Source organism: Panicum virgatum, chromosome 8K (assembly GCF_016808335.1).
Source record: "Panicum virgatum strain AP13 chromosome 8K, P.virgatum_v5, whole genome shotgun sequence".
NCBI lineage: Eukaryota > Viridiplantae > Streptophyta > Magnoliopsida > Poales > Poaceae > Panicum > Panicum virgatum.
The window spans coordinates 9,563,540-9,578,080 of record NC_053143.1 but is presented as its reverse complement, the minus strand read 5'-3'; the positions used below and the strand labels follow the sequence as shown (position 1 = coordinate 9,578,080).

At 39.9% G+C, this 14,541-nt stretch overlaps 1 protein-coding gene across 1 annotated transcript; it reads left to right on the top strand.

Moving 5' to 3' along the window:
• The first annotated feature begins 1,316 nt into the window (after positions 1–1,316).
• LOC120645411 (wall-associated receptor kinase 2-like) lies at positions 1,317–13,287 on the top strand. Its single transcript, XM_039922196.1, has 4 exons — positions 1,317–2,427; positions 9,990–10,057; positions 11,596–11,665; positions 11,816–13,287. Exons 1-4 carry the CDS (start codon positions 1,416–1,418, stop codon positions 13,186–13,188), a joined length of 2,523 nt encoding a protein of 840 aa, XP_039778130.1. The 5' UTR covers positions 1,317–1,415; the 3' UTR covers positions 13,189–13,287.
• The last annotated feature ends 1,254 nt before the right edge of the window (positions 13,288–14,541 follow it).

Below are 14,541 nucleotides of genomic sequence, written 5' to 3'. Positions count from 1 at the left end.
GAAAATTTAGTGACGCGCATTTTAGCCATCACTGATGTGTATTTTCAACCGTCACTAGCTAATATATATTTCTAATATAGTGATATATAAAAGGAAACAGTGGAAAACTTCTTTGAAAGAAAAAAAGGATAGAAGAAAAAAATCATGCGCATGGACAAAAGCCGCCGTCCTAGACACTTTTGGCATGCTTAGAATGTTAGGTAGAATGAGCAACATTTTTAAACTAATGGGGTGTGAACAGTGACCTTTGCAAACCCCAGCTGCTTGCATGACTACTGATAGTTTTGGTAAACTAGATTACGTGTGACTTATAGTTGATCTTGACCCCTTTTTTTTCTTACAAATAATATGCCAGTGTGCCCCATGAAGTGAAACATGTACTATGATGGCTCTTTTTGGTTGGGATGGGCCTTAATTTGTTAACTCAAAGACATGACCTAAGCGGCAACTATGTTTTTATACGTTTAGGAACGTTCCTAATAACATACATAGCTCTAATAAAGCACTCATCAGCGCGTACACGACACTCCCTACCTTGCGGAAAGCTAACCAATTAATTCAAGGCTAATTGTCATAATAAATCCACACGCGTTATCTTTCTGCAAAGTTTAAGATTCAGCTCCAACATATACAGCATAATATAGCTTGCACATGTATGCATGCAAGCTAGCTAGCTTCTTTTCGCACATGTTTGGTGAGTTGTGTTGGTTGCAGTGGCCACAAAGTACCCGGCAATGTCTTCCTCCTTGGTCACGCCCTTCACCAGCATGTGATCGAATAGAGGAGGTCGACAGGGAACTCTGGCAGTCAATGGCGAGACTAGAGAGAAGTCGTTTATGAAGTGTTCTCTTGGTCTCTACTGATCTATGGGCTTAGACAGACGATGATCGATGGATGTGGCCATGCGGCGGGAGCACCTATAGCTATGGGCTATGGCGGATTGGGCAGGAGGGATGCCCGGCCGGAGGAGCGGTGGGGGGGATGACGGCCAATTGGAAAACGAAATCTCAGGCGTCTAGTGCATATAGCAGTTCGCCAGTTCCCTACTTTGTTAAGTTTTCATCCCGGTTGGAAGGAATCACTGCACGCACCATGCCCACCCAATAAATCGCAGCTGGGTAGTGGCATTATGCATGCGTGTGGTTGGTGAGATCTGTCGTCATCGGGACACATGCACGTTGTTGTCGTCGTCCCCACGGCCGGGAACGCGGAGCTTGCTAATGCTAGCTAGCGAGCCACCCTTATATCTATGACCCCTTCATGTGCTCAGCTCGATCGCACCCTGTTCATCACCAACTGTAGCACAATGGCGGCAGCTAGCTAGCTAGCCGGAGAGCGCAGCTCATCCATTGGGTCAGGTGTGCGTGAATTTCTCGAGGTCCACACACTTTAATTTGTAGTTGTAGCCTGCTACAATGTTGCAAACCTCTGCAGCAGCGGCGGCGGTGCTGATGCTGGTGATGGCGGCGCTGCAGCCCCGGGCGGCCGCAGCAGCAGCCACGGCGCCGCCACCGCAGCAGGCACCGGTGATAGGGCAGCCCAACTGCACCACCACGTGCGGGAACGTGAGCGTGCCGTACCCCTTCGGCCTCGGGCCCTCCCGCTGCTACTGGCGGGGGTTCAACCTCACCTGCGACACCAGCCACAACCCACCCCGGCTGCTCCTCGGCGACGACGTCGACCTTCGGGTCGCCGACATCTCCCTGGAGAACGCGACGGTCCGCGTCATGCGCGCCGGCTCCATCATCAACGTGACCGGGGACGCCATCACCTCCGACGGCGCCTGGAGCGTCCCCTTCGGCCGCGCCTTCACGGAGCGTGGCTACCTGCTGTCGTTTGTGAACAAGCTCGTCGTCTTCGGGTGCGACGTTGTGGCGACGCTTCTCGCGCAAGGCGGCGCCGACGACGGCGAAACCGCCCCGGGACTCATCGGCGGCTGCGCCAGCTTATGCACAAAGGCGCGCAGCGACGACGAGATCTCCACAAACACGCACGACGTGACAGGGATCACAAGGCAGTGCACCGGCACCTCAGGCTGCTGCCAGTCGCCCGTCACCATGATCACCACGCCAAGTGAAGTGCAGGCCAAGCGAATCTACAGCGGAAGCACCGCCACCGCCGCCGCCGTAGAGCAGAAGAAAAATTTGCCAGTGAACGTCTTCGTCGTTGAGGAGGGGTGGTTCGACCAGCTCAACTGGTCGGTGCGCGCCGACGAGGTCAAGGAGGCTCCCTTCATTCTCCAATGGGGCGTCACGTCGGGCCTGCCTCAAGCCCCGCGACACTGGGGCCAATGCGATGACGGCGTACACCGCATGCTGTGCAAGAGCAAGCACAGCTTCTGCTCGACCGCCTTCCCAGCGGAAGGCTATAAGTGCGGTTGTGACAATGGTTACCAAGGCAACCCTTACCTCCCCGGCGGATGCCAAGGTTAGCTACAACTACTCCGATCCGATCTTATACTCATTAAGTTATTATAGTAACTGTATATTGTTCTGGGCATAAATTTAGTACTATATGTTTGGATTAATTATTTCATTGGTTATTAGCTCATCTATAATGCCAACTATATATAGCTTGGGACTACGTTCTAATCTATCTATTATATTATTAAAGGAGTGTTAAAAGAAGACACCACGTTCGCCGAGAGGGTCTAGAAATTCCCACGTTAATCTAAAAAAGAGAAGGATTTGCACTGTTGGATTTTATGAAGATCTAACGGTCAAGATTAACCCAAAGAGTCCACATCAAATACGATTAGTAACAAAAAGTCCACATCAAATACGATTAGTATATATAATTTCGGAATTTATAAATTAATAAAACTTGCCTTCGATTAAAAATCCTTACCGAATACGATAAGTAAATAGCTACTAAAAATTATTTTGCTGTACGCCTAGAGAAACTGATTAGGCTAACGGGCGAGTCCACATCAAATACGATTAGTATATATAATTTCAGAATTGATAAATTAATAAAACTTGCTTTCGATTAAAAATCCTTACCGAATACGAAAAGTAAATAGCTACTAAAAATTGTTTTGCTGCATGCCCTAGAGAAACTGATCAGGCTAATGAGCACTCCAACAAAACGACGGGAATGACTTGCATATGCCCGTATTGGGCTATGGAATTGTAGTTCAAATATTTGTGATACATGTATCCATATCAGATTGTTTCAATTTGGGCATCGTGCGGGTGTGTTCTTTCATGCTGTGGAGTGTGACTTCCATCGCCAAACTGTATGTCTGTATGTCGAGCTAAAGCATTACGAAGATCTAACTATCTAGACTAACTCAAAAAATCCATATCAAATAAGAATATTATATATATTTAAAATTTTAAAAATTAGGAAATTATCATAAAGAAATTAGCAGTTTACACAATGGCTCCATGTCAAATCAGACCAATAAAAAATTAAATATGGAATTAAAGGATAAAGAAAATTACCAATCAATTTGCATACCAATTGGGATGCAAAATAGCTACAATAAAAGTCTATGACAAATACAATTACTAAATAGATATTTTTAGAGTTTTATTTTATGAAATAAATTACAAGCACACATGCTCACAAACATGCACACATACTCACCTCTATGAATACGTGCACGCAACTCTACCACTCTCGAGCACCTCTAGGCGATTGAGCAAGTAGATCCCAAAGTTACTACAAGCATCTCGCTGTCGACTGGCATATCTACTACCACTGAATGTGAGGACTCATGCTGAGTCGAGAACTTTTAGTCTTGAACACAAGTGGACAAGTTCTACCATATGAGCTAATCTTAGTTTACATCTAATTTTAGAATTATAAATAACACAAAATATTATTGTGATACTTTGATTAGTAAAAAGCTAAATTTAGAATAAAATTATAAAACTTAGTGATAATAGTATGAACAGTTGGTTCCATCGAAGTAGAAATAAATGGCCCTACTTCTGGAATGCTTAAAAAATGTACACATATACCTCATCACTATGAGAAAAAAAAAAGAAACTACCTAGAGAAAAAAAATGAATTTTATGTACATATTACTATGATAGCTGAAATCAGACTAGCCGCGCTATTAGCGCGGGCCACCTTGCTAGTTATATTATTAAAGGAGTGTTAAAAGAAGCCACCACGTTCGCCGAGAGGGTCTAGAAATTCCCACATTAATCTAAAAAAGAGAAGAATTTGCACCGTTGGATTTTATGAAGATCTAACGGTTCAAACTAACTCAAGAGTTCATATCAAATACGATTAATAAATAGCTAATTTCGGATTTAAAAAAGTAAAGAAAATTAAGACATGGCAAAGAGTCCATGCTGAATACTATTAGTAAATAGTTTAATTCGGAATTACAAAAATAAGGAAATTAGGGCTTAATCAAAGAGTCCATGTTGAATAAAATTACTAAATAGGAAAATTCTGAATTATCAAATTAAAAAATAGCATTACCACTAGATAAAAATTAATATTAGCTGAATAGCTAAATTTAAAATTAAAAGTATAAATTATATTATATTATTAAGGGAGTGTTAAAACAAACCACCACATTCGTCGAGAGGGTCTAGAAATTCCTACGTTATTCTATGACTGTCCAACTGTTGTCAGTTGACTAATTTTTTAGTATGTCATATTGTTAGTACCTGTTAAAAGTTTTGCAAACGGATTATGCGTTCTGGACGATTGAAGAAGAGGGGGGCATGGGTAATACGTGAGCTTGATGGAACACGTTCGCCGAGAGGGTCTAGAAATTCCCACATTAATCTAAAAAAGAGAAGAATTTGCACCGTTGGATTTTATGAAGATCTAACAGTTCAAACTAACTCAAGAGTTCATATCAAATACGATTAATAAATAGTTAATTTCGGATTTAAAAAAGTAAGGAAAATTAAGACAAGGCAAAGAGTCCATGCTGAATACTATTAGTAAATAGTTTAATTCGGAATTAAAAAAATAAGGAAATTAGGGCTTAATCAAAGAGTCCATGTTGAATATAATTACTAAATAGGAAAATTCCGAATTATCAAATTAAAAAATAGCATTACCACTAGATAAAAATTAATATTAGCTGAATAGCTAAATTTAAAATTAAAAGTATAAATTCTATTATATTATTAAGGGAGTGTTAAAACAAACCACCACGTTCGTCGAGAGGGTCTAGAAATTCCTACGTTATTCTATGACTGTCCAACTATTGTCAGTTGACTAATTTTTTAGTATGTCATATTGTTAGTACCTGTTAAAAGTTTTGCAAACGGATTATGCGTTCTGGACGATTGAAGAAGAGGGGGGCATGGGTAATACGTGAGCTTGATGGAAAAACATATGTTTTAGAATTAATCTGTACTGTTAATACCTCTTTACAAAGAGATAATATTGACTTGAATTCCTAGCAACTACTGGTAGCTAGCAGCACGGTGGTCGCAGGCAACAGGCTAGCAGAGGGAGCCTCCGACGCGATGTGCCCCCGGTGTCGTGGCACTGCCCCGACGTGAAGGGATGTCGAAGATGGATGGACGGACGATTTCGTGATGATGATGGAGTAAAGAAACGCGATGAGATGTCAAATACGATTAATAAATAGCTAATTTTGAATTTAAAAAATTTTAAAAAAAGATATGACAAAGAGTCCATACCAAATATGATTAGTAAATATAGCTTAATTTGGAATTAAAAAATAAGAAAATTAGGACTTAACCAAAGAGTCCATGATGAATACAATTACTAAATAAGCAAATTCGGAATTATAAAATTAAAAAAATTAGCATTGGCACACGACAAAAAATTATTATTAGCCAAATAGCTAAATTAAAAATTAAAAGTATAAAAAAATTGGCATCAAATATGATTAATAAATATATAAATGCAAGAACTAGAATAAAAAAATTATTGTTGATATGTGTAGTGATTATGAATCATATTAAGAAGAAAAATAGCTAAATAAATAGTATCAAATGCAATAATAAAAATCCAAGTTTGAGTTTCATGGCAAATAAAGTTAATAAATACTCCAAATTAACGAAGATCTAAATAATATTTGTGTATAGGATTTAAACCATTCGATTTAATGAAGATCTAACGATCTAAATTGGACAAATGAGTCCATGTCCAATTTAATGAGATGCAATATTTTAAACTACCAAAAAGTGTCTGTATCCAATTAACGTTAAATACAGGGTCCGCATGACATAAAAACTCATGTTACCATCTATGTCTCGCATTAACCTTCCTTAAAGATGCAAAAAAAATGGCAGCAGCATAAGCGTGACAACATGACCATAGTTGTATTGTATTGATACTATTGAAAGAGATAATTGCTTTGAAAAATCTTTGGAACGCCCTGCACTATGACGCGACCATAGTCTTTGCCCGAGATTCCGAATCACAACTTTTTGAGTCTCAAGAACGTCATGCAGTACATGCAGCTGCATGAAGCACACTGGATTCTACTCAAAATCATTGCCGAACTCAATCAATCCATTTCTTTTGGAGCAACCAAATGTCAAGATAGGTACGAAAAAATAATGATGATGCGCAGAGTTTCACATATTGCAATCTATTGCAAGACCATTGGCACCTTATGATTGTAAGTGTGGGCCAATGAATACGCAGACGAATTAATGTGAGAGAAATATCCGCTAAAGAACCAATGCTTTCTCCAAACAAGAATTATCATAATAAATATTGCATATTCTTGAACAACTTTAGTTATACAAACTAATCTGATGGTGGTCAACAAAGAATTATGATTCTATGAGCATATAATAGTTCCATACAAGTAATAATCACTGGGATAAAGGGTAAAGCACCGAAACCTACAAATAAATATGACTATTATTAGCTCAATCTAAATAGATGCATGGGAAAAATCAGGGAGTTAGTCATGTGAGGAATCAAATAGCATAGATAATTATTAACATTATTATCCCAATCTAATCTTCTATAAGTACACGCATGGAACACAAATGTGATCGATACCTCTAAAGAAGTATAGAGAAAGAGAAGAGAAAAAGATAAAGAAGCACTAAGATTGAACGGGTAAGGAAAGGAGAATAGAAAAAGAAGGCAGGAAAAATGAGAAAATGAGGGAAAAAGAAAAGGACAAAAGTGAATTTATTTGTTTAGTCTATAAATAATATCATTAGAATGAGAAAAATATTAAATTATAGCCATGTCCTGTTGGACATTTGACATCTTTCATATATTCATGAAAAAATAGAAAAATCGGTTCTACTGAACGGTTTTCAAAACAGCTCTATATCCATAAAAAAAGCTGCTCCATCAAAGAAGCCACAACTGAAATTATTTTAGCCACAGATACAGGCCTGAAGCCCTGCTAATCTATCTCAAAGTCGATTTCCTACAGTACAAAATCAAATGATTCAAACAAATGTACGTTGTCGATGCTCCTCTTCGCTCAGAAAAAAAAACCCCTGAGGCACAATACTAAACAGGAAACTTCTCCATTAGATGCATCGAATGTGATACACACTAATCGATTTCAAATATACCGAGGAACAAAATAGAAGACAGAGAAATCAATAAAAATTGCTAGAGAAAATGAAAAATAAAGAAAAGAGTTAGAAACAACAACAAAGATATATATGGAACTATCTATCACCGAGATGACAACTCTAAAGTAGACCAATATATGCAGTCATATGGGCTAAAAACAAATAAATTGTTCAGTAACCAAAGTGGGAAAATAATAATAGGTTCGATTAAATAAAAAATTTAAAACATAAATGCATTAACATAGCACGCATATATATAAGTTTTGTATAACATTTATTTACCAAAGCCAGCAGGAGGCCTCAACTTATTTTTTTAACATAACTTTTTTTTGTCTAATCCATGATCATTTTTATTTCACTCCGATGATGAGTCAGGTCTAGATCTGCTAGATGCTACTTAAGTGATCTAACAACTACACTAGATATATTTTCGCTAAATATTAATCAAAATATTGCAAGATACAAATCGAACTCCAACATCTAAATTACATATTGTTGGCAAACATAACTATCAAATACATATAAATATATTTCATAATTATAAAAAACTTTATATGAATACAATTATGTACAATTTGCTCCGTATTCAAGGTGATCCAAAATTGAATTCAATCCTCAAATTTAGATTTTGCAGGTTTAAGTACTAAATATGTAACTATAATATAGAATAAAGCAACATAAAAAGTGATGATTGATATGAACTCCTATGCATAGAAAGCTGCAAGTATTATAATATTTAACAAGAGCAAATGAGAGGTAAATAAATTATAAAATGCATCTCTTCTGTCAATGTAAATATTTTTAAAGAATTAAATAAAAAATTAGCTACCCGCGCTATTAGCGCGGGCCACCTTGCTAGTTAGGTATAGTCTCCGGTCTATTTGGAAGTACAAGAATTCTAGAATTCAAACTGCATTTACTTTAATTTCACTACCAGAATTCAAAACTACCTTGGCGGCCTAAAAGCACACCAAGCTTTGACCATCACTTAGTTAATACAAGTCATGGGTAGTATAGTTTAAGAAGCAGGAAAAAGTATACTATGAGCTACTTTTGTACTAGGAAATATGCCAGTGCTCTACTACGGGCGAAAGTTATTAAAAGAAAAGTTTTTATAAGTCTCTATTCCACATGTACTATCATTGATTAAGTAGTACATAATTGAGAAGATTAATCATTTGTTAAAAAGTACAATTTTGAACAAAAATTGCCCTCCCTCTTCCTCCACCGCTCGCTTTCACTCCCTCTCAGTGTGACACTTCGCGTTTTGCTCACTTAGAAGGGTAACAAAACTCATTTGCATTTTGAACTTTTTAAATTGGGAAAAGTTCAGTTTATTACACCCTTCAACTACCACAAATGTCCGATTTTCAATTTTCAACTACAAAACCGGATAAGAGCAAGTAGGACCATGCATACGGTGGTTTTCAAATGTGATTTTGTATTTTCTAGAAAGAGACAGGGTAGACCTATGACACAAAGATTTCAAAGTTCTTTCAACATATGTCTCGGTTGGCGTATGAAACAACAACAGATCCTTCTAGTCCAAACAAGTCGTCAGGATAGGGTAGAGTTTAGCTAGTAGGTATCAAAATCAAGTTACAATAATTTTGACCACTGCGACACTTCTTGATGGCCTCACCTAATTAGCGCGCGTGCCAGGAGGATTACCAACACTTGATCTCAAACAGCGGTTGTTTTTTCCTGTTTAAGAAAAGTTTCTCTCTCTACAATTTTCTATTTTTAGAAAATTACTTATAGCATAGGTATGTATAACTTTTTCAACATAACTATTAGATGATAATTTTGCGACACAACTTTTACGATACTTATAACTTTTACACATAAATTTTTCCAACCAACTTTTTGTAGGACAATTTTTAACACGACACATACAAAATTTTATGCATAACTTTTTTAGGCTGCACACTAAATGATAACTTTGAACATAACTTCCACGAAAACTTCTCAGACAACTACAACTTTAATGCATAAGTTCGTCATACATCTTATAAAAAAAATATAACTTGTCGATATAAGTTTTCAATATAACTTCTATGAAAATATAATCAGAAAGACTTCTCAAATAATTTTTACGTATAAGTTTATCATACAACTTGTAAGCATAATGCTTGATATAATTTTTTTAGTACAATATTTCTAAAATCTTTGTCAAGAAAATTTTTTAGAGAAACACAGTAGAAACTACTGCCACCACGGAACACAGAAGGGGAAAACTAGAAAAGAAAAAAAAAGAAAAAAATCAATACCTACGCTGCTCCCGTTGTTACGTCGATGGGCCACGGACAGCTATGTCGCCGGCTGCAGGGTCGCGCGCTAGGAAGCGCTATAGCGCGTGCTTGCTGTTTTAGATTTGCGCTTCTTGATGGACCACCGTAAAAGGGTCACCTTAATTACTAGTAATTTGCGCGTCATGTATTTGTTAATAAATACAGTAATAATTTATACGCAGTTGATTGGCTGCAGATGTCGATGAGTGCAGTCTCCCACCTGAACAGAATGGGTGCTTCGGCGAATGCATCAACACGATCGGGGCAATGGAATGCCGGTGTCCGTATGGAACTTTTGGCAACCCCGGCGTGGAAGGTGGATGCTTCAAGATCAACTCCACTACTACAGGTCCGGCATGTGGCACACACCACACTGCTACTTTCTCTGTTCTAAATTATTAGTCATTTTAGCTTTTTTAGATGCATAGATTTTATTATACATCTAGATATAATATTTGTCTAGATATATACTATAAAAGTTGAAACAACTGAAACTCTTTCTCACTAAGATTAGGCCCACCGTATCACTCACGGAGGTCCCATGTGTCAGGCCAAAGGTTTGATAAAAAAAAGTGTAGACCCACAAAATTGATAGAAGGAAAATATTTCCACCAAAATCCTAATACTTTTTACACCAAGCATTCATATACCCACCTTTTGTACCCGCATATTACTTTTCTTTGGCACACACTCTACTTTCCTTTACACATGCACTCGTTTATAATTCGTCTCTTTATTTGTTTTGGAAGGATAATAATTGACATTATTGTTTTATGGAAGAAAAAGAAATGTGTGAATTATTTTTGGAAAGAAACAAATGCCATCGCTACTTGATGGAAAAAAAATTAAATACGTGCATGTAGCACGTACATCTCCGCTAGTAAATTAAAACAACTAATAATTTAAAATGAATCGGAGGGAGTATCTACTTACCCGTGCGCGCCTCCATAAAAAAATTTTCATACCTAGACGTTTCTGCAGCAGATGCACTGTTCCCTACGGTGGCTCCTGTCCCGAATGGGCCGCCTGACTGCAACATCACCACCTGCGGCAACGTGAGCGTGCCGTACCCCTTCGGCTTCGGGCCCTCGCGCTGCTACTGGCCGGGGCTCAACCTCACCTGCAACACAAGCTACAAACCCCCACGGCTGCTTCTCGACAGCAAAGGCATCCTCCAGATCGTCAACGTCTCCTTGCATGACTCCACGGTGCACGTCGTCCACCACACCCGCATCGACGACGACGACTTCACCACGGACCCCGACGGCACTACAAAGACTATGAACTTTCAGCTCCCGGACATCGGCGAATCCTACATGCTATCAGCCAGGAACGAGTTCCTCTTCTTTGGAGACGGTGTGCAGGCCACCCTGTACGGGAACAAGTACAGAAACGGCGGCAGCAGCAGCAGCAACATCACCGGCTGCGTCTCCAACAGCTGCTCCGGCGACCCATTCCAGTATCGCCACTGCTCCGGCACCGATGCCTGCTGCCACGCACCCATCTTAGCGGGCAGCACGCCCAAGAAAATGGAGTTCAAAGGCGGCTTGAATTCGGGCCTACTAGATGAGATGCCATTGGCGTTCATCTCAGAGGAGGGATTGACTAATCAGTGGTGGGACCTGACCTTAAACAGGACTCACCCTCTGAACATGGCCATTCCCCGTTACTTCTCATCTCCCCTTGTTCTTCAGTGGGCAGTTAAGAAAGGCTTCTCAGTGCCTGCCGACAACTCGGCACAGTGCCCCAGGGACGTAGCCAGCAAGCTTTGCAAGAGCAAGGACAGTGGCTGCCGGCAGGAGAACGGAGGCTTTACGTGCCACTGCAACAAGGGCTACCAGGGCAACCCTTACATCACTGATGGATGCAAAGGTCATTACTGAATCACTGATTTTACCTTTCTGTTTCATTACTCAACTACTCTTCATATCGCGCGCTGATTTTAATTTTCTCAGTGTTTATTCATTGGGGGCTTCAATTACTTATTATTTGTTGTTCATTCTGGTTGGTTAATGGCTACAGATATCGATGAGTGCAACATCACAACAACAAGGTGCTTCGGCGGCGTCTGCAAGAATTTGCCTGGAAAATTCAAGTGCCAATGCAATCTAGGAACATTTGGAAACCCCTACAAGCCACACGGTTGCATCAGCTTATCCAAGGTCTTGTCTAAGTTCATAACCAAAAATAAAATTGCTTTGTCAGCTGCTAGTGGCCCAGTGCTTCTGCTCGTGGTTCTAGGAATAATGTTAGTACCCCGTAAGATTGAGCAGCATAAGATGAAGATAATGAAACAAAAGCACTTCAAGCAAAACCGTGGACAATTGTTGCAACAGTTGATATCACAAAATGCAGACATTGCGGAGAGGATGATCATACCACTGGATGAGCTTGCAAAGGCAACAAATAACTTCGACAAATCTCGTGAGCTTGGTGGTGGAGGGCATGGTACTGTTTACAAAGGAATCTTGTCGGACCTACATGTCGTAGCCATCAAGAAGTCAAAGATTACTGTCCAGAAAGAAATAGATGAGTTCATAAATGAGGTAGCAATCCTCTCACAAATCAACCATAAGAACGTGGTCAAACTCTTTGGATGTTGCTTGGAGACCGAGGTGCCATTGTTGGTTTATGAGTTTATTTCCAATGGAACCCTTTATCACCATCTCCATGTTGAAGGACCAAGGTCACTATCATGGGGCAATAGGTTGAGGATCGCAACTGAAATAGCTACTTCTCTTGCCTATCTTCACTCAGCAGTTTCAACCCCAATAATCCATAGAGACATCAAGTCCAGTAATATACTTCTTGATGACACATTGACATCAAAGATATCGGACTTTGGTGCTTCAAGATATATTCCGGTGGACCAAACAGGGTTGACAACAAGGGTTCAAGGAACAATAGGATACTTGGATCCAATGTACTTTTGCACCAGTCGCCTTACCGAGAAAAGTGATGTCTATAGTTTTGGTGTAATTCTCATGGAGCTGCTCACTAGGAAGAAACCATTCTCATTTCTATCCACCGAAGGTGATGGCCTTGTTTCCCATTTTCTCAACCTACTTGATGAGGGAAATCTCGTCCAGATAATAGATCCACAAGTTACAGAGGAGGGAGGCCAAGAAGTCCAAGAAGTTGCTATGCTTGCAGCATCCTGTATAAACTTAAGAGGTGAAGAAAGGCCAACAATGCGACTGGTGGAACATACCCTAGAGGGACTACGGGGTTCCAAGATGTATAAGAATGATGATATAGTAGCAGTAGAATTTGGAAATGATAGAATTGCGGTTAATTGTCTGCCATCAACTAATGAAGGCCAAAGATTTCAAGAATCAAGCAGAAGATACAGTATGGAGCAGGAGATGATGATGTCTGCGAGGTACCCTCGGTAGCACTGTGTGCTCTGTGCCTTATGCATTAGCATAAGAGATTAGTTAACTTCTCCTAGCAGTAATTTGATGTGTGATGATAATATTAGCGGGATCCTCTCATTCTTGTCACTGCTTTTGTTTTGTTAGTATGATTCAGCTTTACACTTAAATAAAAAAATGGATACTAGAATCAGATCAGAGTTGGTACATTACTAGATTTGCATAATTTATCTTTAGTAGTAAGGCAGTAGGAAACATTTCCCCTGAAAAGAATGCGGAAATTATGCACGGTGGGTCGCGGTTAATAGATTGATATGCGCCATGCGTTGTTTCTGAGGTTTGAAAAATGAAATCTTGTTTTCCCTGCTTCCTCATCGCCTGTATTTATTCCCTTGGCGGTAGGTGCAGCTCCCGCTTCTTGGTGTGCCCTGCTGGTCCTTCGGACGGCGCGAGCATCCAGCCTGATCAGCCTAATCAGTATGCTAATAATATGCCATTGTGCTCCATAAAGCGAAGTATTCATGTTTATATATTAAATAAATACCTAATCAACCTGAATGCCTCCCTGTTGGATATGATGCAAATTTATATATGCATTGTTAAGTATATGCTATTGCATTTGGTTCCTTAATTAACTAATTAAACTAAGGGAAGCACTCAGCGTGTACACAACCATCCCTACTTTTTGGGAAAGCTAATCGAAAGCAGCAGGCTAATCCATCCTTAAGAAAATATAAAAAGGCATCTTGCTAATCTGGCCAACTGTGCTCGTTTACTGAGACGAGATGTACGGCTCCAATCTCTGGCGTCTGAGCATGCATTTCCCTAGCTTTGTCGTTGTCATCCCGCCATCCCGGCCGGAAGGAATCACTGCACGCGCCATGCATGCATGCCCAGCCAATAAACCACCGAGCTGCAGTTAGGTAATTAAAGCTGATCGAAATGATGCTCCAGCTGCCGACCAGGACGCTGGATTTGTTTAGTCAAAATGCGCTCCACCCTCCAGCAAACCAAAGTTATATTAAGCCGCGTGTGTTTGGTGAGATTTGTCATCGATCGGAACCCGATTCGCCCACGGCCGGAACGCGCAGCTTGCGTACCCATCCATTGTCCGCGTGTGTGGTTCTTGCTGAGTTTAGTTGTTTTTTGATTGCAGCTGCTTTGCTCTGTTCGTCAGGTTCAGTGGTTATTTTCAGGTTTTGCCCAGATACTTTTTAGGAATTAGGATGTGTTTAGTTGCGCTCGTTGTTGTAGTCTCATGCTAGTTGCTTTTTTAGTTGTTTTTTGGGTATGTAGTTACCAGTTATCACCACCCACAGATGTAATAAGGTTTTTAGGCCCGATTTTCTTTAAAAACTGGGCTGCTTCTTTCTA

Excerpts from the sequence above, each read along its gene's own strand:
- LOC120645411 (XM_039922196.1), top strand. The coding sequence starts at position 1,416 with ATGTTGCAAACCTCTGCAGCAGCGGCGGCGGTGCTGATGCTGGTGATG. Across the intron at positions 10,058-11,595 it reads AATGCATCAACACGATCGGG|AACGGAGGCTTTACGTGCCA; the intron begins GCAATGGAATGC and ends TGCCGGCAGGAG. Across the intron at positions 11,666-11,815 it reads CATCACTGATGGATGCAAAG|ATATCGATGAGTGCAACATC; the intron begins GTCATTACTGAA and ends TAATGGCTACAG.